Here is a 25,028-nt window from a genome sequence, read left to right as displayed (position 1 = left end):
AAGATATTGCTATAGTTGGAGGGTTTCAGCTTTAGGGAGAGGCTGAACAGGCTGGGGCCATTTTCCCTAGAACAGAAGCTGAGGGGTGGCTTTACAGAAATTTATAAAATCATGAGGGGCATGGATAGGGTGAATAGTCAAGATTTTTTCCCTCGGGTTGGAAGTCCAAAACTAGAGGGCATAGGTTTAAGGTGAGAGGGGAAAGATTTAAAAGGGACTTAAGGGGCAAATTTTTCACACAGAGGATGGTACACATATGGAATAAGCTGCAGAGGAAATGGTGGAGACTGGTACAATTACAACACTTAAAAGGCATCTGGATGGGTATATGAATAGGAAGGGTTTAGAAGGAAATGGGCCAAATGCTGGCCAATGGGTCTAGATTAATTTAGGATATTTGGTCAGCATGGACAAGTTGGACCAAAGGATCTGTTTCTGTATTGTACATCTCCACGACTCAATGCTCTATATCTCCCAAATGTTGATCTTAAATTGGCTGATCATCATATGGAGGCTGAAGTGTTTGGAGATGCTCCTCAGAAAAAGTCACAGTAATAAATGCAGTGAATATTGCAACTGAAAGATGGTAATGATGTTTTCAAATGCTGGTGTTTTAATGCTTTGCAACTTAAGGCAAAAAAGTGCATGGGTGGTTTTGCAAGTAGAAAGTCCGAGGTGCAGTTTCTGAGCCAAAGTTGATGTTTGAATTAGTTTCAGAGGAATGGGTAAAATGTGCAGGATGATTCTCCTTATCTATAGCCAAACCTATTGTCCATTATGACATTTTAGAGTGAATGTAATGTTCTTCAAAATATATATTTTAACACCTTTGAAGTAAACTTCTAGAGTATGATATTATAATTGTGCTTTTTAAATGAAGATTCACATCCCATGCTTTCAAGAGAAAATGCAACGAGTAAATGAGGATTCTAAAGAAGGATCTCTCGACCCGAAACCTTAACTCTGATTTCTCTCCACAGATGCTGCCAGACCTCCTGAGCTTTTCCAGCAATCTCTGTTGTTGTTCGTGTTTGCAATGAGTAAATTTCCTTTATTAATTGTGCTGTGACGATCATTTGTGAATTGTCAGCCATTAAGTGTCTGTCAAAGAACCAAAATTTTCGGGTGGTATGACATTGAACATGATATGTACTTTCTGTTGCTTCTGGGTCAATTTCTCAGTCATTTCTAACTAATGCTTTTTTTCCTCAGGATTTCTTCATGGAAACTTTTATCCTGTTCAAGGATTTGATCGAGAAGAATGTCTACCCCAGTGACTGGATGGCTATGAGTATGGTGCAAAACAGGTAGGAGCTACAGATCCATATCACACACCATATGTCCTTCATGCCAACCATTGCATAGCTGGCAACATCTTCACCTCTGAACCAGAAGGTTACAAGTTCATCTCCCACTCCAGATACCCAAACACATAACCATGGCTGATGTGCTAGCTAAGTAGAGGGTGGAAGATAAATTATACCAAGTGCCTGTCTGCTGTTTTAGGGATGTTTATGGTGGAAAAGTTGGTTGGACAGACCTAGGAAATGAGTTCAACAGAAAATACAATGATGAGTAATGGCAGGTGTTTTAAAAAAACAGCTCACAACAAACTATATATTTCAGCGAGGAAGAAAAATGCTTGCCAGGGAGTTAATCAGGGGGTTTAAGGACAGTATCAAATTAAATTAAAAAAACATATACTATGACAAAAGTTAGTGGTAAATTGAGGGATTGGGAAAGTCATTAAAAGATGACCAAAATACAAGGAAGAAATTAAACTATGTGAGAAAACTCGCAAGTAATATGAAGAAAAAAACAGCAAGAGTTACTTTAAAATGGAAGAGAAAGAGCAACAATAAACTTAGGTCCTTTAAAGAATGAGGCTGGGGAAATAAAAATGGGGAATCAGGAATTGGCAGATGAATTGAATAAAACTTCGTATCAGTCTTCACAGTAGAAGATGCTAGTAGCATCCTGAAAATATTCAATAAACAACAGGCTAAAGATAAGGAGGAAATAAACAAACTTAACTATTGCTAGAGATAAAAAAGTACAAGGGAAACTATTGGAGCTAAATCTGATGGGTTGCATCCTAGGATTTTAAAGGAAGTAGCTGCAAAGACAGTGGTTGCACTAATAGTAATCTTCCAAGAAACCTTAGAGTCTGGGAATGGCCCAGATGATTGGAAACATAACATCTATCATTGGGAAAATGTTAGAGTCTATTGGAAAGGATGTAGTAGCGTAGCATTTGGAAACATAGAAAATAATCAAGCAGAGTCCACAAAGTTTCGTCAAGGGCAAATCATGCCTGACAAAATTGTTATGCTTCTTTGAGGAAGTAACAAGCAGGATAGATAAATGGGAACTACCAGATGTAATATCAGGCAAGTTAGTAACATAAGAGCCCATGGTTTTGGAGACGGTCTGTTAGCATAGATAGAGAATTGGCTAAGATATGCAGATTTTTAATCAGCTTGGGAAACATGGACTATTTGGAAAAGGCAGGAAACTGCTTCTACTCTGATGTTTTATTGTCTTATGGATGTAAACAATCTTATGAAATTAATCAAAACAAATGGATACTTCTTGTGGACATAGTTTAAGGAAAAATGCCTGCCAGCCTCTGCCAAGCACTGAGCTTCAGTTTAGCGATGCACATTACAGGTATTAACTGATCCTATGAGGGAATCATCGTGATGAGTTTAACCTCAGTTTAATCTTGGAAAGATACAGGCCTGCAAACTGCTTACCTACGAATAATTCTGCTCACATTAGTTCGATGCTTCCTCAAAAACCTTAAGTTAAGAACAATCTTGCAATGTATTATGTATAACGGAAGAGCGGTTCATTCATTATTGATAGCCTGTTTCACTCTCTACATGAAATAATTCATTGCCTAATGACAGAGTGTGGCACTAAACTCTGTGGTGGCAAAGTGGGAGTAGCAGCGGTGAGATGCAATGTCTTTTTTGCCCACATGGTCCCTGGTCAAAAAAAACAGAGCTGGCTGTTTGTACATGCAAACAGAAACCCAAGCTGTGCTCACTGGCATCTAATGCTACTTAAATGTTAATTGTTTTGCAAACTCTTCATTCACAGTCAAATCTTTTTCAACACACATTGGTATGAAATGAAATGAAGACTGGAAGTTCCAGAAACACTCAGCAGTTGAGCCAATATCCATGGAGAGGAGGAGGAACAGGGTTGACCCTTGACATTTATGATCTTATGTCTTGAGCACAAGATGTTACAGATGAATTTCAAGCAGCGACAGGGGACAGAAAAAGAAAGAAGGCAATGGTCTCTAATTGGGTAGAGGATAGGTGACTGAATAATATAGGTGATGGCAGTGTCAGAAAATTGAGAAAATAGCGATAGAACCTGAATATGGAAATAGTGCAACCCAGAGGTTATGTGAATGGTTTGCAGCCAAGCAGAGAGAGAGAGCAATCTGGAAAATTTGACGAGGTGGACAAGGCTCCAATGTGTGGAGGAAGGAAAAGGAAGGTGATAACTGGTCCATGGATCACCCTATCAGCCATTGACCATTTCCTTGTACACCCATCCTACCCCATTAGTCAAGAATGTTGTTCAACAGTAAATAGGAGCTGCGGTTTAAGATCGTGAAGTGAGGCTGGAAGGCTCCAACCCACAAGACAGTTTTGGTGCTACTCCTTAAGCTTACATCAAGCTTCGTTGGAATGAGGTAGGAGGCAAAAGTCAGTGTAGAATGGAGAATTAAAATGTAAGGCAACCAAACAATCAAAATCCCACTTGATGATGAAACTAAGATGATCAGCAAAGTTGGATATTTGGCTATTCTGGTTGTATACTGATTAATCGTTTGAACCAATTTCCTAGGTGCATTGGTTTAACAGTCACTAAACTGAAATAAGCAGGCTGACTGCACTACAATGATATCATAAAGGATGTCCACATAAACTTAACATCTGAGAAAACGAAGGCTGAAAAATCTATAAGTATGTGTTCTAATGCTACTGCCTATATGATGCCCATCAACTTGGGAGTGTCTTTGCTCAGTTTTATTGACGGTACAGATGTGTAAAGTGTATCACCTTGGCACAAATACCACAATGCAGCAGCACTATAAATTGAGTGTACAATGATCAGATGTCGGACAAAGCAGGTGCCTGAAATGAAATCACTCCAATTTTGATTCGGTTGAACCATGGGCAAATAGATTCATTTTTTTGTGATCAATGAACCCAATCATCAATTATTTTTGTGTTGCCCATTGAGCCAACTTGCTATCAAGACAGATGGCAATGACCCCATGGATATTATTAAGCTTTCATGGCTGAAACTGACTGATTCAATAATGCAAATAGGGTAGCAAAAACTTTCCAATATCAAGTAATTATCAATTAAATGATATCCAATGCATCTCAATCATAGCAGGATAAAGTGGCATTTAATCACTGAAATTAAACACCCTTCACTTCAGAAACAATGCTTTTTAAACAATGTCATTTTGAATTTAAATCTTGCATCAGACTCTCACAGTTCTTTTATTGCTACTTCCTTATTTCTCCAACATCCTTTCCCCCAGTTTCCTCCCCTGGGTCTACATCTTTCCCTAAGTCCTCTGGCACCTCACCAGTCTGCCCATGCTTCAGGTACCCACCCTGGACAGTTCTGGCAAATCAACCAGGTGCAGAGTCACTTTAATGCTGATCTGACCTATTCATTTGGCGACTGGATGAGGTATGGGCCATCTCCAGCCCTTTGTCTAATTCGACTGCATCCCACCAGCCAGGATACATGAAAACTCAGGCTGAAGGTCAAAGCAAGCAAGCTTCCAGCCCAGAAACAGTTGAAATACAAATTCCAAGCTTTTGTGATTTTCTATGGCACTTTTTGTGCTGAAGGGGTTAATACATAGTCGCATATAATATTGCAAATTGACGTTTTGTTTATTGAAAAAGTAAGCTCATAGCTAAATAAATACAAACCAACAGAAATGCTTGAGGTGGTGTGAGAGTGACTGTCCCCAACATCAAGACAGCCTTTGACTGTCTGCACATTAGAAGCCTCAGGAAATGTTAAGTCAATGGGAGTTGAAGGAAATCTCTCTGCTGTTTGGAATCATAAAAGCAGATAGTTGCTGTTAAGGGAAGCCAATTATTTCAGTAACAGGATGTTGTTCAGGATAGATATTTTCTAATCAACCTGTTAAGAGATGTTATCAAACATCTCTGGAGTAGGTGGACTTGAACCTGGGTCTCCAAACTCAGAAATAGGGACACTACCACTGCACCACAAGAGCTTTTATCATTCAGTGTCCTAGGCTGAACCATCTTCAGCTACTTCATCAATGACGTCCCATACATCAAAGTGCCAGAGGGAAGATGTTTGTTGGTGATTGCACAAATGTTCAGCATACTTCACGATTTCTCAGATACTTCAGAGGTCTGTGTTGATATGCAGCATAATGTGGACAACATTCAGGTATGGGCTGGTCAGCGGCAAATAATATATGTGCCATCCAAATGCCAGTCAGTGACCAAATCCAACATTTCCCCCTTGACATCCAGTAACAATATCATTGCTGAATCTTCCACTATCGACATCTGGGGGTTACCATTGACCAAAAACTGACTGGACTGGCCATATAAATAGTGTAGCTACAATAGCAGGTCAAAGATTGGGAACTCGTGCAGAGTGTAACTCACTTCCTGACTCCCTAAAGCCTGTCCACTGTCCACAAGGCAGAAGTCAGGAAGGTGATGGAATACTCCCTATTTGCCTGGATGGATTCCGCTTCAATAATACGCAAAATGCTCAATATCAGCCAGAAAATAGCAACCCACTTGAATGGCACCCTATCCACCACCTTCAACATTCAATCCCTTAGACAGGGATACACAGCAGCACCAGTGTGTATTATTTACAAGATGCATCGCGACAACTCACCAAGGCTTCTCTAACAACACCTTCCAAACTTGCACCGTCTACCACTTAGAAGGACAACAGCAGCAGATTCATGGGAATACCATGACCTACAAGTTTATTTCCAAGCTATATGCCATACTGACATGGGACTGTATTGTGATTCCTTTACTGCCATTAGGTCAAAAAGTGCCTCCCTAACAGCACTGCAGGTCCACCTACACCACACAGACTGCAGTGGTTCAAGAAGCCAGATCACCAGCACTTTCTCAAGGGAAATTAGGGATGGGCGATAAATATTTGCCTATCCACAGTCCATGAGCTGATGGATTAAAAACTTTTGGTCAAATTCAGAGATAATCGTATACCATCAGCACTATGTCTCATCCAGTAGCTTACTGCAGCATGGAAATCATATACTGGAACAAAAACAGCAGAGTAAGAGAGCTGTAAACTTACATGGGACATTGTGCCTGAAATGAATAACGTGTAATCACATTTTGGATGGATAGAAGGTAGACAAGACGATTTCTGTTTCACTTGATCCAGTGTCTAATCTCACTTTGTTTGATCATTAAGTCAGCCCTGTGTCAAGAGAGATAGGACACAGAACATGTAGGTTGGGGTTGCATTGCTCAGCTGCCCTTTGTTGTAGGCGAGTGAATAGCACAGACACAGGAACTCTGTGTGACTCAGGCAGATGAAAGGTATCAGGAGCAAGGGCAAAAATATTTTTTTTCTCATTCAAAACATTTCATTCTACCAGTTATGTACAAAATCAAAATACTGCAGATGCTGGAAACTTGAAATAAAAACATAGAAATCACTGGGAAATAAAAACTCAGCAGGTTTGGCAGCATCTGAAGAGAGAGAAAAAGAGTTAATCTTTGGATTTGATGACCTGTCTGTATGATTGCATGTGTCTCTTCACAGAACCTGTCTCATATTCTGAGTATTTACAACATTTTCTGTCTTTAACAGAAATTGCTGGAGAAACTCAGCAGGTCTGGCAGCATCTGTGGAGAGAAAGCAGAGTTAACATTCTGAGTCCAGTGAATCTCCTTCAGAACAGACTTGAACATGCGTTAACTCTATTTCTCTCTCTGCAGATGCTGCTGGACTTGCTGAGTTTTTTCAGCAATTTCTGTCTTTGTTTCAGATTTCCAGCATTTGCAGTTATTTGTTTTATAGAGTCATTGATTTATACAGCATGGAAACAGAGCCTTCATGCCGAACATCATCCCAAACTAAACTAGTCCCACCTGCCTGCTCCTGGCCCATATTCCTCCAAACATTTCCTATTCATGTATCTATCTTTTAAACACTGTAATTCTACTCACATCAACCACTTCCTCAGAAAGTTCATTCCATGCATGAAACACCCCCTGTGTAAAAAATTTACCTCTCATCTCTTTTACAAACCTCTCTCCTCTCACCTTAAAAATGTGTTCCCTCGTCTTGAAATCCCCCATCTTAAGGAAAAGACAACTACCATTAATTCTATCTATACTGCTCATTTATTTTAATGTTCTGCCTTTAAATAAGTTCAAAACTTTATTTTGCCTCTTCAGTCAAGGATTCCAATAGTCATCCTGCTGTACCCTCTGATTTTATTATTCTTCAGTTAAAGCATCTGCTGCAACATATTAGAGTTGATTTTTAACCAGTATTTGCCTCACTCTCCTTCCACAACACAGCGATTATAAAAAAGCAATGACAACAAATTAAGGCAATTTATTTTCTTTAATTGATAATCAGTGCTCAACTTTATTCAAGTGTGTCTCTTCAAGACTGTCCTCTATCTTCCTCATGTGCTCAAACATTAAGCTAAATTGGTTGCTTTCTGTGAGAGATGGTGCCCTGGCACATTGTTCCTGCCTGGAAGAATAATTCTCTTCAACAACTAATGTTTCCCTTGCTGCACAATGTTAAGGCAAGGATAGACCACTCACTCTCCTCTCTGTGCTGTACAGAATTGCCCATTCAATGCATTATGGCCTATACGGTGGTCATCTGCTTTTCTCACAGCTCTGACTACATACAATGCTGCCTATCACTCTGGTTACCTCAACGACACTCACTGTCAGTTCTCCGTGAGGATTTTTGTGTCTGTACAAGATCAAGCAATTGAAATTAAATTCATTTCCTTTTCACATATACTTGCATGACTTTTCAATCAAAACTGCATTTTGCTGATAAAGATACAAAGAGATACAGGTGGTTGATTTTGTTTCCAATCAGCAGTCTCACTTTCTCTTCATAATTGAGAAAGAAAAAAGAATTGTACTTTTATAATGCTCTTCACAGTCACCAGGTGCTTTACAACTAATTAAGTATTTTTGAAGTACAGTAACTGGTAATATAAGAGCCAATCTGCTCACAGTAAGCTCATGAGCACAATACGAATGGGACCTGCGTTCCCTCTAATTTCTGCGGGTCTTCCGAGGACCGTGCACGCTGAGTGGCTGGAGAAAATGGATGTGGGTGCTGATGGCATACAGAATGGCGCTGGGGAATCTCAGAGTGTCTGTGCACCTACACAGTTTAGAGGGAACGCTCATCAAGACCAGATAATCTGTCTTAACAGTACAGAAGAAGAGTCATACTGGATTCGAAACGTTCACTCTGTTTCTCTCTACACCAGTGCAGCCAGATCTCAACCGCTGGTGCAGACAAATACCTCAGTTTGCTGGTGAACCATCTACCACTGGCACATACAAGTCATGTTTCCAATCCATGTTAATATTTAATCCTTAAAAGGGAGACTTAATCATCATTCACGCTCATGCATCCCATCATGTTCACAGTCTGTGATACCTCTCAAGAGGCTACAATTTGTTTGTAGTGCATCTCTCCCTTGTAAAGCTTCCTTTACAGCTCATCAGTGTGACATTCCAGCATCTCTCTCTCTCTCCCCTTAGAGAGCCACTGAATTTACATTTGCCATCATTTCAGCTGTCTCAGTCTTTTCCTTTGAAATATATGTTGGAATTAAAGTTCAAAATGTCTATGAGTGATCCAAAGTTATGATCTATGACCATCTCCAACCAATGTTTGTTGCACTGGCAGAGTTTGTGAGCTCAGCTAATGTATTAACCCTCGGAACAATCTAAAACATTTATGTATGTGCCATAGAAGGTAGCCATTCAGCCCATCGTACCTACTTGAGTTTTTAGGAAGTGTTGTTCAATTAGCCCCACCCCACCTTGAATTTCCTTCACATCCCACCAGTATTTTCCTTTTAGAGTATATCAATTTCCCTTTTGATTTGATTTAATTTAATTTATTACTGTCACATGTACTTCGGTACAGGGAAAAGTTTTGTAAAAATTTTGAAAGTTAAGATTGGATGCATCGCCCATTCAGAGTGGGGATTCTAGATCAAAACAGGGAATTTGGCCGAGGAGAGGTGGGCAGGAAATTGGAAGCAATATTAATCGCAGGATCTATTTGAAAAGTTTGTGCCTGGTTTCTCACTTGACAGTATATCTGTCTGTTGAGCAAAAGGACCTGCTGCACAAGGCCAGGGCTAGGGAGGTGAGAAATGGGAGAGATAGTAGTTGGTGGTGTGGGGAAGAGGGAGATTGTTGTCAGTGGGTGATGTGGTTGTAGGGGGAAGAGACTGTGGTCTGTAGGACTATGGAGTGGGAGATGAGATTGTGATCAGATGGGGATTGTAGCTAAGTCATTTGTCTTCGGCTTTGTGGGGGGACAGGCGTAATTGTGATCAAGAAGGATTGTTTTCGAGGAGGGGAGACTATGACCATTGGGCCTGGCTGATTGTACAGTTGTGGACTAAAAACAAGAAGTTTCTGGAAATCACAGCGGGCCAGGCAGCATCTGTGGAGAGAGGGCAAAGTAACGTCTTGAGTCTAGGTCTTCATCAGAGCCCAGTCATGACATAAACGTATTTAACTTAGTGATGTGGCCTGTTACGTCTACTTTTACCAACTGATTTTGCCAGGCCCTGTGGTAACACACAGCAAAGTTTTGATCTCCTCGGAACATGTTGCTCACCCAGGTCTGATCTACTTTCACTAAAACCTGAAATGGGGGTGGGAGGATTGAGAAATTAACTTTGTTTATTTTCTCCTTCCATACAAACACTGTCACAGCACTCAGGGGGTTAAAATGACCCCTCCTGCCTCTGAATAATCACTGCTGCAGTCACCATTTTCCTGTACTAGGACATACCAATTCCAGTTCTTTTCCTCCCTGACCACATTTCGCTTCCACCGACTGAGATTGTAACTGCTCCTTTTCTCTCCCTCTCACAGTGGAATTCTTAAACTGCATGTCGGGAGGATTTCAGATGAAGATCAGTCCTTGTAGGCTGCCCTTTATCTTTCAGTGTAGGTTAGCAGGTGTGTTGTTCATTCTATGGAGAGCTGACTGTTCTGCTCTATTAAATTTCAGATTTTCTGTTTGCTCTCAGACCACCTGTGCCAACTTCTAATTAGACCTTCAGAGGAATTTGGTAACACGCAAACACTCCAAAACAGAAGGGTTTAGGCAACTATGAATACGTCAATGATCTCCCTTGGAGAATAGCCCAACTGTAATGTAGCTTCAGCCCAATATCTTAATTATCTTTTGCCTCACAGTTAACATTAACACATCTCTTTCACCTTTGAGAGGCAGCTTAAAATCCAGCCCAGACTGATGCAGGGAGGTTTACAGTCTAGGTGGATCCAATGGGAGCACTGAGCTCAGACAATCTTCACTAAGTTTCGAACGAGCGTAAGCAGAATTTGTTGGTAGAATATGAATGTGGCAAAGATTGCCTGCAAAAATCCGCAAGATTTGCAGCAGAATTGAAACTTAGACATTTTCCCGTAAGTCCCCACTCCTTTCTTAGCAATATGTAGATTGATAGAGAAATAATCTAACTTTATGCTTACTTCATTGTAATCACACGTTGTGGCTATAAAGGGTGGGAATATTTTTTGCTGATATGAGATGGCCCTTATAAAACAGTAATATTTTGGCAGAGATAACAAAGTGTGGAGCTGAAGGAACACAGCAGGCCAGGCAGCATCAGAGGAGCAGGAAAGCTGACGTTTCCGATCGGAACCCATTCTTCAGAAGAATTTCTGAATGAATTTCATTTCTGAAGAAGGATCCTGACCCAAAACATCAGCTTTCCGGCTCCTCTGATGTTGCCTGGCCTGCTGTGTTCCTCCAGGTCCACACTTTGTTATCTCTGGCTCCAGCATCTGCAGTTCTTGCTACCTCAATATTTTGTCAGATCTGCTTGTCTGTATCAAAAGCTGTAATATCCAGGTCTTTACTTCACACGACAGAGATCACACTACCTTATGAATGGAAACCCAGTGCTAGAGGAGTGGAAGAACAATGTCAATTTCATTCTATGTCTTCTGAGTTGCAGCCTGAAATTTGCAAACATTTGTTTGACCTCGCCAACTAGAAGGTAACAAGATCTCGATGAGGAGCATACACATGATGTCCTAAAAGGCTCACACTTGGTTACCAGCTAAAGATCATAACCTTGACCCGGCCATATCATTTCATAAGAATAAAGTCAGAGTTTATTTAGAAAGTTGAGTTTGAGTTGAGCAACTATTTATCTCTTGTGCCAGTAAACTCAGGCTGTAAATGTGAAAGATCTACTCCCTGGCATTGTGGAATTGGCTTATGAAGAGAGATGGAGGAGACTGGGCCAGTAATCCCCAGAGAATCAAACAACGAGGGGTGACCTGACTGAAACTTATAAAATTTGTACAGAGCCTGATAGACAGTTTAGTTTGTACCTTGTAGAGATTGTAATGAGGTCAGCCAGGTGAACCTCATAGAATTTGAGTTCTCTGATTAGTTCTGTTCTTCTGGTCTAATCGGGGAGCCCTGGCTGACTGATATAACAGGCACGTCAGAAGTTCTGCTCACTCCGAGACCTGGCTCTGGGGGAGCTGGAACAATGACAAGGACTCTCCATGTGTAAATAAAAGGTGGTTTGGTGATGGGATGCTGGCCTCTGTGCAGTTATTTCAGCCCTGGTCTATTTCATTACTGTTGAATCCATTGTTTCCATTGAATGTGTCTGAGCAGATTTAGAATTGCAGAGTAGGAGAGAGCAGAAAATTCTCCCTGATTAATCTGGGCTGATGAATGAAGGACTTGAAAATACAAAAGAAATCACACTTCATGGTCCTCTCAACACAGTTTTTATAATTAATACCTTGTTTAGTGTATTGATTAATCAAAAGTTCAGCTAAACAGACTATTTCTTTTCTACTGTTAAAATTGTAGCTCCCACAAGCTCGATATTTAAAAGCCTAGATTCAAACCTCTATGATCGTGAGCAGTAATGTGAGTTCTCAGTTTAAAGATTTTCCTCCACCCAGCATCAGGTGATTTGATGCTAATCACATAGGGAGTAACAGAGACAAATAATATCCCACCATGAACAATCCATATTGTTCCGTCTTTGATGTGATCCCAGCCTTATTAATATTTTACTGGTGTGGGCATACTTCTCAACGTTGAAAGAAATTCTAAGCATCACCATTCCATTAATTGACTGACACTCTGACTTGAAACAGAACTATAGCTACTGGTTCTTTCAGTTTCAGGGTCTTGCAGCTGTATTGGTTTGATTGGATAGCTGTGACAGTTATGAATGCTTTGATCAATTCCAGAACCCATGACTCTGTCAGCTAGAAGGACAAGGAGAGGCAGATGGCATGGAAAACTAGCACCTACAAATTCCCCTAAGTTATACAATATCCTGATTTTGAACTATATTGCTATTCCTTCACTGACACTACATCAGAATTCTGGAGCTCCCTTCATAACAGTACTATGGGTGTCTCTGCAGCCCAAGGACTACAACGGCTCAAGTTAACAGCTTACTCCTATCTTCTTTTAGATAATTAAGGATGGGCTTAAACATTGTTTTTTTTTTAAAAGCTGGAAAGAGAAAGCTAGTCTGAGATGAACAGGTGATTTATTGACACAGCTACTGAAGCAAAGAAGTGACAGCTTAAAGAGTTTGAAAGAACATTTTCTGCCATTGATGCAATTTCTGAATAAAAGGTGGTTGCTCGTTTATACAGCCTAATATAATCGCTTCAGGGTTAACTGTTTCTCTGTAGGAGTATGGTTTATTTTGAAATATCAATGATAGATTTCGCAAGGAGCCTTTGTTAAATGGTCACAGATATTTTTTTCATGACTGCGATTACATAATTCCTAAAGACCATGCACAGAGGTTCATGATGTATACACTACGGAGAAGACATGATACATAGAGAAGCCAGTGTATAGCATGGGGTTTGTGAAGGAGTATTGAGGAAGCGTTGGGGGGGAATAGGGTGCTGAGAGTGGGATTGGATGGGGTAGCTGAGGGATGGGTGGTATGAAGTTGGAATGATGTTGGGAGTAGGGTGTTATCTCCAAGAACCAAGTGGGGGCCTTCTGAACAAACCCGTCTCCACACATTCCACCACGACTCTCAAACTGCACTGAGAACCTGAACCACGTGCGAAAACATTAAATTTCCGGGTAATGTCACTCATTAGACAGATGTGGGTTTGAGAAGTTGGGCCCGTCTCACATTTTCCTCACCGGATGTAAAACTGAAATCCCAAACCAAAACAACACAGAACAGAACCTACCTCAATTACTTTTATTTACTTCTTCGTAACCAATTGAGGACAGCAGCTGGACTTTCTGACCTCAAATGATAGTGAAGATCGAAAGTGGGTGTTGGGGAGAGATGTCAGAGAGCAGCCTTGACTTCTGCGTTCAAAAGTACAATCGATCTTTGAGGCCAGAGAATACTCTGAATCTGGCCTTTATATGGGGCCCAGTCACCCTCTTAATCCCAGCTCAGATCGGAAGAGATGTCAATGATGTTCTGCTTTCCTCAGCCTGATATAACATGTTTGTACATTTCACGTCACAACAATTACATGCAACATTGTCATTGTTCCTTCCCCCTTAATCTATACATCCAGTCCTATGAAACACCTGATCGATGATGGCCACCCTATGGACATTCCTAGGTTCACCGTGATCTTGTGATGTTTACCAGACATTGTAATAATCAGGCCTTGGGATCTTATAATGCACCCCATTAATTCACATTCCAAAGTTATACTCTTTTGGACATTTTCCAGACTTGTTTATCTCCAAGGGCTGCTCGAATTCTGTTATTCATTGTATTCATTGATATTCCTATCACATTCTGTTACTCATCTTATGTTTACCACTGTCCTAATCACAGGGAGGTACATAGGGAAATTAGTTCCTACTAATTGCTTATGAGATTCATAATATTAGTTCTAATATAAAGTTAGTTATAGTAAAGTTTTATGTTTACACCTGCTGTTAGCATTCTTTAGCTAGTTAGTTGTGAGCAGTTTCTGTTCCCCCTGTCCCTGGAGGCTCAGTTAGACACTACCCCTCTATCTTACAGCTGCATCATAACTCATTCTGGTTACATCCCATCTCCTGAGATGGAATTTACTGCCCCTACTCTGATTAACTCTTTTACCTAATAAGACATCTTTTTATCGATAAGACAAAAACTCAATCACTTTCAGAGCTCAATGAACTTGTCTGATCTCCTAGATTTTTACGAGTCATAATCCCAACCATATCATTTGTCTCACATTTTTTATTGTGGGATCCTAATTTTCTTTTTTCTGCTTGCTACAAACTTCAGGCTATCTGTTCACTCACATCTCTTATTGAACTATCTCCCACCCTCATCTGCAGCTGTTGTTTTTACAGAATTCCTTGTACATTAACTTGTGAGACTCTTTGTTCAAAGTAGACCCTGGCACCTTTGGATAACTCCTTCTCAAAGCTACCATTGTGCTCACTTATGGCCTCACTTTAATGCTGGATCAGGCAAGCTAATTCTGTTACTGCAGCCATATTTATGCCAACGGGTGACTATATTGTGCCACCTCTGACCAGGGGCTGCCCCAACAGAGGGTGGAACTGAAAATTAACCCCACCCCACAGCGTGCTGTTTTCCAGGCTCATTCCCACCTGTTCCATGTGAGGTGAGGACCAGAATGGTTACCGGCTCACAGGCAACAGGAAAGCATCAGGTTAATGAAGAGTCTAACTCAAGACAATTTAAGCAAAGGCAACTTGCTGCCCAGAGAGGCCTAGAGGCCCCTCCTGCCTGCCTGGTCACAAGCCACTCTGTAGACAGGACCCTTTCTCTTACTCACCTTCCATTGCTGCTACACTTGGGTTAGAAAGCCTTGACTGGCTCCACAGCTTTGAGAACCTTTTTCCCTCATTTTTAACTGGACAGGGAATCTGTCTCCTTGCTCTCCTGGGATAATTCCAGTGACTGTCTTCGCCAAATCCCACTAACCTCATTGTGAGGGTGAGCTCAAGATCCAGAAACAGTCCTGACCTCTGTTTACTGCTGAAATAACTCCATGGATGATGGTATCCTGTCACCAAGTCATCCTTTATTTACACATGCACAGTCCATGGACTTTGACCAGCCAGCTCAGTGCCAGTGCCTAGAGTGAGGAGAATACCTGAGACTCCTGTTTTATATCTGTCGGCCAGGGCTCCCTGATTGGCCCAGGTTAACAGCCCCAATCAGGGAGCTCATACTCAATAAGTTTCAACTGGCCCTCATTCCAGTCACTGCAACCGCCCTGCTGGAGAAAATATTTAGTCTCAAATGTTCAATAGAGACCTTAGACTCTGAGTAGTCTTCTCCATAATCAATATCATGAAGACTGCTTTACAGAGTTACTGATCTTTGTTCCTATATGTTGAAACACACTTGGGCCCAATAGCAATGACTGAGGGTCCCCATAATTTAATTTGGCTCTGGAGTCCCAGCCCCAAACCCCTCTACACTGCTTATTTTTTATGGACTTGACCAAGCTTTCTGCACTAATATTACCCTTTGGCTCAGTGTCAACTTTGGTTTAATGATGCCATGATGAATCACCCTGGCAAATTTTACTTCGTTAAATGTAAGCTGTAGTTGTCATTGTTGAAAATGAAAGGAAACTTTAGAACAGGAAGCATCCCTTTTAAAATGCGGAAAACCCCAGGAAGTTGGCGTGAAGTTAAGTTCTTTGCCCTGACTAAAAAGAAAAGCTTGATGAGATGACTATGATGTCAGTATTGTGGCTATATCAAATGAAATAGCAGTATCTTTTGATTTAACATGGTGCTGAAGTAATGACTGGAATTTATGGAAGCTGTGATCACTGAATTCTGACTTAATCAGCACTCAACTGGATTCTTTCTATCAAGGCAGCCATTACACTGCTATCAGACAGGAACAGTACCTGATTAATCTTTCATCCAGCTGCTTCTGCAGGCTGCGAGTTAAACCACATCAATGAAAACAAGCAGCCTCTTTCAACGAAGGAAAGGCAAATCTGAGGATGTAATTCTTCCTGAAGATCGGGTCTCACCAGAAAGGAGAGAAAGGCTTGCATTCCCTGCACAACTTCAGAGCATCTTAAAACCATTTCTAACCAAAGAAGTACTTCTGAACTCTATTATAATGAGTTTTCAAACAGCACGATTTCACAACCTGATAATGAACAGATCGTTTGTTCCAGTAATGCTGTTCAGACAGGTGAGCAGGACAACTTTCCTGCATAGGTCCGCTGTAAGTGCTGTGGGTCATATATCCCCGGGAGGGGCAATTAGGTCGGTGATTGGGCCTGAAGCACCAGCCTGAACTCGGTGTCACAGATTGGCCCACAAACACACGAATCAAGCAGGAACACTACTCACTGAGTCAAGACTGATACCTTGGCATGGATTCTCATGTACTGGCGTAGGAGGGTGATCAGCCAAAAACTAAAACGGTGCCAACAGCCTGGTGGCACTCTTCAGCATCTCACCCTGACCTTCAACTGCAAGGTGGCAAAGTGAAGTTACCTGCTTCATCGATGAGATAATTAAAAAGCTCATTATTAGATGGTTCTGTGGGTTAATGGTAATGTCTCTGCCTTTGGTCTAGAAGGTTGCACTCAAGTCCAACCACAGGATATGATGGCTATGTAGGTATATATTGCAGTTGATTATTTTATGGAGTCTGTTGTTTAAGAGACTTAAGACGTATTTGAGAGAATCTGAAGAACCACAGCCAACTGTGGAAAGAGAGGGCAGTCACGATGAAAAGCTTTCATATGATTCTTTTTTTTAAATTGCAAGTTTTGACAACAAACTGTTGAAGAAGCAATTAAATTTTAAAACTACCAACTCTTCCTCACCCTAGCACAGCTCTCCTCTCTGCCCTGGCTAATCCGAAAAGGTAGAATATTTCCTTCTTGTTTGTTAATTAATTCAGGGATTCAGCCACATAATTGTCTGCTAGTTGGAGGTGTCCCACCATCCTGTCCATAACACCCAGCTCTATCCCTTTAGCCTTAAATGAAAACAAGCATCTGTTACCCACTTCCCAATTCCTGCCAACCCTGTGAAAATTTGACCCAAGTTATATCTCGAACTTATATTTTATTCTTTGTTGGAGACAAATAGTTTCTTAAACATTAAAATGTCTACGATCTGACTGACGAACCTGCAATGTGAATTCTGCCTCTTGTAGCAGTTGACGGTGGTTTTGAGTGGGAATGGACAATTGTGTAAGCCTCATTTGCATGGTGTTTGAATTCCGCTGAATGAATTGAATTCCGCTCAATTTATGAATGGCCAGTCAGGCTCTGTGTGTTTAGCATGAGAAACTTTGAGGAGATGATGATGGTCTTCTTTCAAAAGTGCTACAGTCTAACAAGTAGAACCTCTCAACAGTTGCTGTGGCTTCATTAGCAAGTCACAGCATATTGTGAAATATATGATTCAACTAACTGAATTATCACATACCACTTCTTACCTCAAGCTTCCATGACTATAATGAAAATGAAGAAGCCAATAATGTGATTTTTTTTATCACACACTACTTTACATAGAGATAAGAAGGTGTAGAGCTGGGTGAACGCAGCAGGCCAAGCAGCATCAGGGGAGCAGGAAGGCTGACGTTTCGGGTGTGGACCCTTCCTCAGAAATTTCTGAAGAAGGGTCCAGACCCAAAATGTCAGCTTTCCTGCTCCTCTGATGCTGCTTGGCCTGATGTGTTCATCCAGCTCTACACCTTGTTATCTCAGATTCTCCAGCATCGGCAGTTTTTACTATCTCGACTTTATATAGATTTGGGTTTGATGATTACTTGATATTAACTACCTAAAGTTCTGGTCCAAGGCCCATTATCTCATATGAAATAACAGCGCAATATCACATGAGGACTGGTTTCTGTCTCACATACAAAACCCATAAGACAGATTTCATTTATTTTAGTTAAATGTGACATGGAGGCACATGGAGAAGCTATATTTACTTATTGTGTTTCACAGCCTGGAGGGAGAGTTATTCCCTTCTGCTATTGCATGTGACGATTAAAGTTTTAATAAGACGCATGCCTGTCAGATATAAAGGGTGTTTACATTCTCTTAATCATTATTGCTGGCCTGGAGTACTCAGCATTATTGAAGAAGTGTCAGAAAAGCAGTCACAAGCCTAATAATCGAGACAACGCCATACATCTTAGTATTAGATATGCAGTTTTTCTTCAGCCTTGCTTCAGTTATTTCTCTGTTTGTCTTCTTCCTTGCGCTCTCATTAAGCAGAAATCAAGACATGTCCCAAACAGTTCTCATCTTTAAGTACTCTTTTCATGATCTTTTGACTGCAGAACATCTCACCCTCAGTATTTTCTTCAACACATTTACAGCCATTTGATGAATGAAGGAGCAAAAAGACCCTCCAACCAGTCTGTCTCTCATAATTGTGATGCCAGGCATATCATATTATATATATGTATATGTATAGTTATGGACCAGACCAGACCCCCTCAAAATATTTTAAGAAGGTATCTAGACCCCTAACATTTTATTTTTATTTTAAAAGCAAATATAAAGTACTGTATTCCGAATACAATTTGACAGGTCAAACTCTACGTTAAGCAAAACACAATTTATTCAAACACTGTAGTTAAAATATAACAAAAAAAAAGACCTTGGAATAACAACTCTATTGGAAAACTTAACAGAATAATAGATACATCAACTATTACTAATTAACTGTTTCAATATGGTAACATTCCATAAAAAAAACACCCCTTTGCAAAAAGGCAGTCAGAAATCAGATTTTCTCACGTGCAACTCCATAGCGGAGACAGAGAGAAAAAAAACAGGAGACATTTATTGCAGCTTCTCACCCCATTGAAATTCCAACAGCAACTGCTTAAAGCTACATCTAAAAAGCTAAAATATAACGAGAAATCCTGGTCTGTAAGAGCTGGACCACACCCACTCAGGCACCTTCTATTGTTCCAATTTTAAAAAAAGCCTCTCAAGTTGTTTATCTCCTCGTAGACTGCTAGCTACCTGTTCTGCAATCTCTCTTGAAAAGAAACCAGGACAAAACACACTTCTTAAAGCCACAGCATTGTCATAGTATTCTGAACCCTTCCAGAACTCTGTAATCTCTGGAAGAAGTAACAAAAAAATAGACAAAACCTAGGCAGATTTGGAGAAAAAAAGTGGGAAACTCTAATTTACATTGGCCTCTTTGATTTACCTTCACTCACTGTGTGTCTGTCTCACCACTGACCTTGATTTCGGCTGCTTCATCTGCTTCACCTTTCACCCTGCACTGTACATGTTGATCCTACAACAACTCTGGTCAATAATAGTCCAAAAAAGAAAAAAAGAAGAGTTGAATAGAAAACATTATGTTTCAAATACCTACCTCCACTTTTCACTGTAAAAAAAATGCACATATAATTATATTTCATAACTTTCACCATCTTTGTGATACAAAGAATAAAGAATAATACAGCACAGGAGCAGGCGCTTTGGCCCTTCAAGCCTGTGCTGCCACATTTTGCCCTTCCATACTAAAAATGTCTTCACTTACAGGATCCGTATCCCTCAATTCCGTTCCTTTTCATGTATTCATCCAGGTGCTTCTTGAATGCTGTTATTGTGTCTGCTTCCACCGCTTCCTCTGGCAGTGTGTTCCAGGCACTCACTACCCCTTGTGTGAAAAACATGCCTCGCACATCTCTTTTAAACTTTCTCCCTCGCACCTTGAACCTGTGTCCCCTCGTAATTGACCCCTCCACTCTGGTAAAAAGTCTCATACTTTCCACTCTAACCATGCCATTCACAATCTTATAAACTTCTATCAGGTCACCCCTCAACCTCCTGTATTCCAGTGAAAATAAACTCTGTCTATCCAAAATTTCTTCGTAGCTAAAATCCCCCATACCCCAGGCAAAATCCTGGTAAACTTTTTCTGTACCCTCTCTAAAGCCTTCATATCCTTCTGGTAGTGTGGTGACCAGAACTGTACGCAATATTCCATGTGTGGTTGAACTAAAGTTCGATAAAGCTGCAACACAACTTCTCTACTCGAATATTCAATGCCCTTTCCAATGAAGGTAAGCATGCCATAAGCCTTTTTCACTACCTTATCTACCTGCGCTGCCACCTTCAGCGATCTGTGGACCTGCACACCCAGATCCCTCTGCATATCAATACTCCTAAGGGTTCTGCCATTCACCATATATTTTACACCTGTACTTGACCTTCCAAAATGCATCACCTCACATTTGTCCAGATTAAACTCCATCTACCATTTTTCTGCCTGTTCCTCCAACAGATCTATATCCTACTACTCTCTGACAATCCTCCTCACTATCCACAACTCCACCAATCTTTGTATCGTCCGCAAACTTACTAAGTAGACCAGCTGCGTTTTCCTCCAGATTATTTGTGTAAATCACGAACAGCAGAGGTCCCAGCACTGATCCCTGTGCAATACCACTAGTCACAGCCCTCCATTCCGAAAAACATCCTTCCACTGCTACCCTCTGTCTCCTATGACTAAGCCAGTTCTGTATCCATCTTGCCAGCTCATCCCTGATACCACATGACTTTACCTTTTGTACCAGTCTGCCATGAGGGACCTTGTCAAAGGCTTTACTGAAGTCCTTGAAGACAACATCAACTGCTTTTCCCTCATCAACCATCCTTGTTCACCTCCTCAAAAAAACTCGATCAAATTAGAGAGGCACAGTCTCCCCCGTACAAAACCATGCTGTCTATCGCTAGTAAGTCCATTTACTTGTAAGTGCATATAGATCTTCTCCCTGAGAATCTTTTCCAATAATTTCCCTACCACCGATATGAGACTCACAGGCCCGTACTTTCCAGGATTATCACTGCCACTGTTCTTAAACAATGGGACAACATTAGCTATTCTCCAGTCCTCTGGGACCTTATCTGTAGCCAGTGCTCCAGCGATTTGTTCTCTTGCCTTCCTCAGTATTCTGGGATAGATTCCATCTGGACCCAAGGTCTTATCTACCTTAATACTTTTTAAGTCGCACAACACCTCTTCCTTTTTAATAGCATCTTGGCTTAGAAGCTCGACACTCTCTTCCCTGAGATCATCCTCCACCAATTCCTTCTCTTTGGTGAATGTTGACACAATGTATTGATTTAGGATCTCACCTACCGCTTCTGGCTCCACATGTAAATTCCCTCCTTTGTCCTTGAGTGGGCTAACCCTTTCCATGGCTACCCTCTTGCTTTTTATATATGTATAAAAAGCCTTGGGATTCTTCTTAAATCTGTTTGCTAACAACTTTTCATGACCACATTTAGCTCTTCTAATTCCTTGTTTAAGTTATTTTCTACTGTCCTTACATACTTCGAGGGCTTCATCAATTCCCATCCTCCTAGACTTTACATATGCTTCCTTTTTCTTTCTGGCCAAGGTCATAACATGCCCGGTCATCCAAGGTTCATGTAACCAGCCTTCCTATCCTTCATTCTCCCAGGAACGTGCCACTCCTGAACTCTCACAAATTGCTGTGTGAAATACTCCCACATGTCTGATATAGATTTACCCTCAAACAGCCGCCTCCAGTTCCTGCCTGATATTGTTGTAGCTCGCCTTCCCCCAGTTTAACACCTTCACCTGAGGACTGCTATTATCCCTATTCATGAGTATCTTAAAACTCATGATATTGTGGTCACTACTCCTGAAATGTTCTCCCACTGAAACTTCACTCACTTGGTCAGATGTTACAGAGTTTAACACTTTGTACCATCAATCAGTAGACCTGATTGAATAGACTGTATGACAGGAAGTGCACAATTGTTGAAGTAAATTCTTACTTAGCACTTCTTGTGAGCGAACCCACACTATTTTTTTCTAACAGTCCTTTAAAAAATGAAACTTCAGGGGTTAAAGGCCACAATGGAAATGCTGTATTGGGTCTGCTGGAGATATCTTCTCACTTTCAGTGGTACCAATCAATCTAATTACTAATAGTCACTTGGTAGTTCAGACATGAGAACTGCTGAGAAAAGACACACTTTGTCAAAGCTTTTTCTCTGGCACTCACAAGGGCAATTCACAAGAAATGCCAAACTAAAGAGAAAACAATATTTGTAGAGTATTACTGAGCGTGCCAGTTGGTTGGCAAGTGGACTTTGATAGTACAGGTGGTACAAAGAAGAATGACTTAGTTTATGATGCTTGACATTAACTGCCACACTTTGCTTACATTTTAAACATAGCAGATTGATTCCAGTTGGTCAAGATATTTCCCTCAGAAACGAGCCCGAGAATGGTTGCCACTGATTTTATTGTGTTGAAACAGGGTTTGTATGTGCATGTGATCTTTCTGTCTGCAAAGAACAGGACCCTGTATATTGACAAACGAAAACAGAAACCATGAGTTCTGAAGAAGGGTCACTGGACCTGAAATGTTAACTCTGATTTCTCTCCACAAATGCGGCCAGACCTGCTGATCTTCTCCAGCAATTTCTGCTTTTGTTTCTGATTTCCAGCATCCTCAGTCCTTTTGTTTCTTTTTTACCCGATATATTAATATATACAGCTCCAGTACACACAGATCTGCCCTATTGCAAATGAAAATGCTATGAATCTATAACAGTTGCTAATTTAAAAGTATACAATGGAGATGTGGCTTGTTCTGAGCTATGACTTCTGACTTCATTTTCCTCCTGTAACTTCTATATTATTTCACAACAAGTGTGATGCAGGATGACAGTCTGGATATTTAATGGCGCAAAATTCAGGATAGCTATGGCAACTGCTATGCATCAATGGGTCTGGCTTCAGATCCTGGTTTTAAGAGTCATGTGTAAAGTGATAATGGGTAGTATAAGTCCAGTTCCTAGCATATAACTAATTAAAAACCCTATAGTGTGGAAGCAGGCTATTTGGTCCACACCAACCCTCCAAAGAGCTTCCCACCCAGACCCAACCTCCTACCCTATCCCTGCATTTCCTATGGCTAATCCACCTAACCTGCGCATCTTTAGACTGTGGGAGGAAACCAGACCAATGAGGTGAAACCCCCACAGACAATGTGCAAACTCCACACAGACAGTCATCCAAGGGTAGATTGAACCTGGGTCCCTGGTGCTGTGAGACAGCAGTGTTAACCACTGAGCCACTGTGCCACCCCAAACACTGAACAAACATACTGAATATATAACATAAAACTACTCAAGAAAGCACCACAAATTGGCTGCGTACCTCGGAGTGATTGATGTTAGAAGTGGAGAAACATCACATTAGTGCAGTTTGGTGTGTGTTTTCTGGGATTGACACCTAGAAACATTATTAAGACAGAACGGAACAAGCTATACACTACATGCGATTGACCTGACATAGGAGTGATTGATGTTGTAATTAGTTAAAGAAAATAAAAGGGAAAATTCTTTCACTCAGCACTGACCTTCCCCATGACTTTAAACAGGAGGAAACCATTAACCTTGATCCACCGTTTTATTAACACACGGCAACTATTCCCAGCGGAATTTTCCCTTCCTTGAGAAGGAAGAAACAATTGTGTGAGTTTGCCCTGGATGACACTCATCCCTTTCTTGCCACCTCAGCAATTAAATGTTGGCCAAGAAAATCCATTGGGACTTTCTCAATTCGCCAGAATTAATGGTCTTTAATTGGCCAGTGATCAAACTGGACCCAATCGAAGGTACAATTGGGGGATAAGGGTGTTGTATCTGAAGCCACCCTCCCCACTTTGCTTCCACTCTCACCCCCTACTCCCCATGACACCCACCTCATGAGAAGCGAAAGGAAAAGGCCTTCTCTCCATTGGATCCCCTGAGGAGGTAAGCCTCAACCAACGATCCCTAGGACATAGAAGCTGCTGATTGGTTTCGGGCAAGCTGGGACTCCCCTGTTAAGATCTGTGACTTGCTGAGAAGCAATCCAGCGCTTACCCAAATTTTCTCAGTGACGGGGCAATGAGTTGGTCAACTCCGAACACATCGGTCCTCTATGATTGCTCTGAAAAAGAGAAAATTGTGGTTTTTATTTTTAACTCCAGTGCCTTTCATCTCCGAATGCTGTTACTTCCAAAGCCTCTGTCTCTCTCTCTATCCCTTTTAAAAACTTGAATATTCATACATCAGCAGTATTTATTCCAGGAAATAGGCTTTATGTTCATTTAACTATTTGTGTCAGTAAGACTTTCGTTAGATTAACTTTTGAACAGATGAGCTTGAATTAATAGAGAGACTGTAACCATAATAGACTGATATAAACAGTGAGCTCAGAACTCCCTGATATGTGATTGAGCAGGACCATTTAGTCATGCTTCCACTTGTTCCAGATTTGATTATTGCAGAATATAATTGTCCCTATCCAGACAATTAATTTCTCTAGACACCTCAGTCATATGAACTTCAATCTGAAGTCATGCATAAGAACTAGAATCAGGAGTAGGCAATTCAGCTTCTCAAATGGTCATTGTTGATCTCATCTCAGCCTCAACTCACTTTCCTGTCTGCTCTCTGTAATCCTTTAACCCATTACTAATTAAGTATCTGTCTATCTGCTTCTTAAATATATTCAGCGTCCTGACATCCACCGAATGCTGCAGTAGTGAATTTTCCAGATTCACGACCCTTTGAGAGAAGTCATTCTTTTAGAATTGCCACCTCTTAGCATAAAACTACAGCCTCTAATTCTAGAGATAACACAGTGTAGATCTGAGAGAGCACGGCAGGCCAGGCAGCATC

The 25,028-nt window shown here is 40.9% G+C and overlaps 1 protein-coding gene across 1 annotated transcript in view; it reads left to right on the top strand.

The window, feature by feature from the left end:
* LOC109937103 (dedicator of cytokinesis protein 2-like) overlaps positions 1–25,028 on the top strand; it is a 587,118-nt gene that overhangs the window by 414,476 nt on the left and 147,614 nt on the right. The window contains exon 27 of the mRNA XM_048603933.1: positions 1,213–1,307. Within this exon, the coding sequence (XP_048459890.1) occupies positions 1,213–1,307 (95 nt within the window). The remainder of the gene's footprint in view (positions 1–1,212; positions 1,308–25,028) is intronic.

The sequence above is a fragment of the Rhincodon typus genome, chromosome 12 (assembly GCF_021869965.1).
Source record: "Rhincodon typus isolate 14 chromosome 12, sRhiTyp1.1, whole genome shotgun sequence".
Classification (NCBI taxonomy): Eukaryota; Metazoa; Chordata; class Chondrichthyes; order Orectolobiformes; family Rhincodontidae; genus Rhincodon; species Rhincodon typus.
Note: the sequence above shows the minus strand (reverse complement) of the source record. Positions and strands in the feature narration are given on the sequence as shown.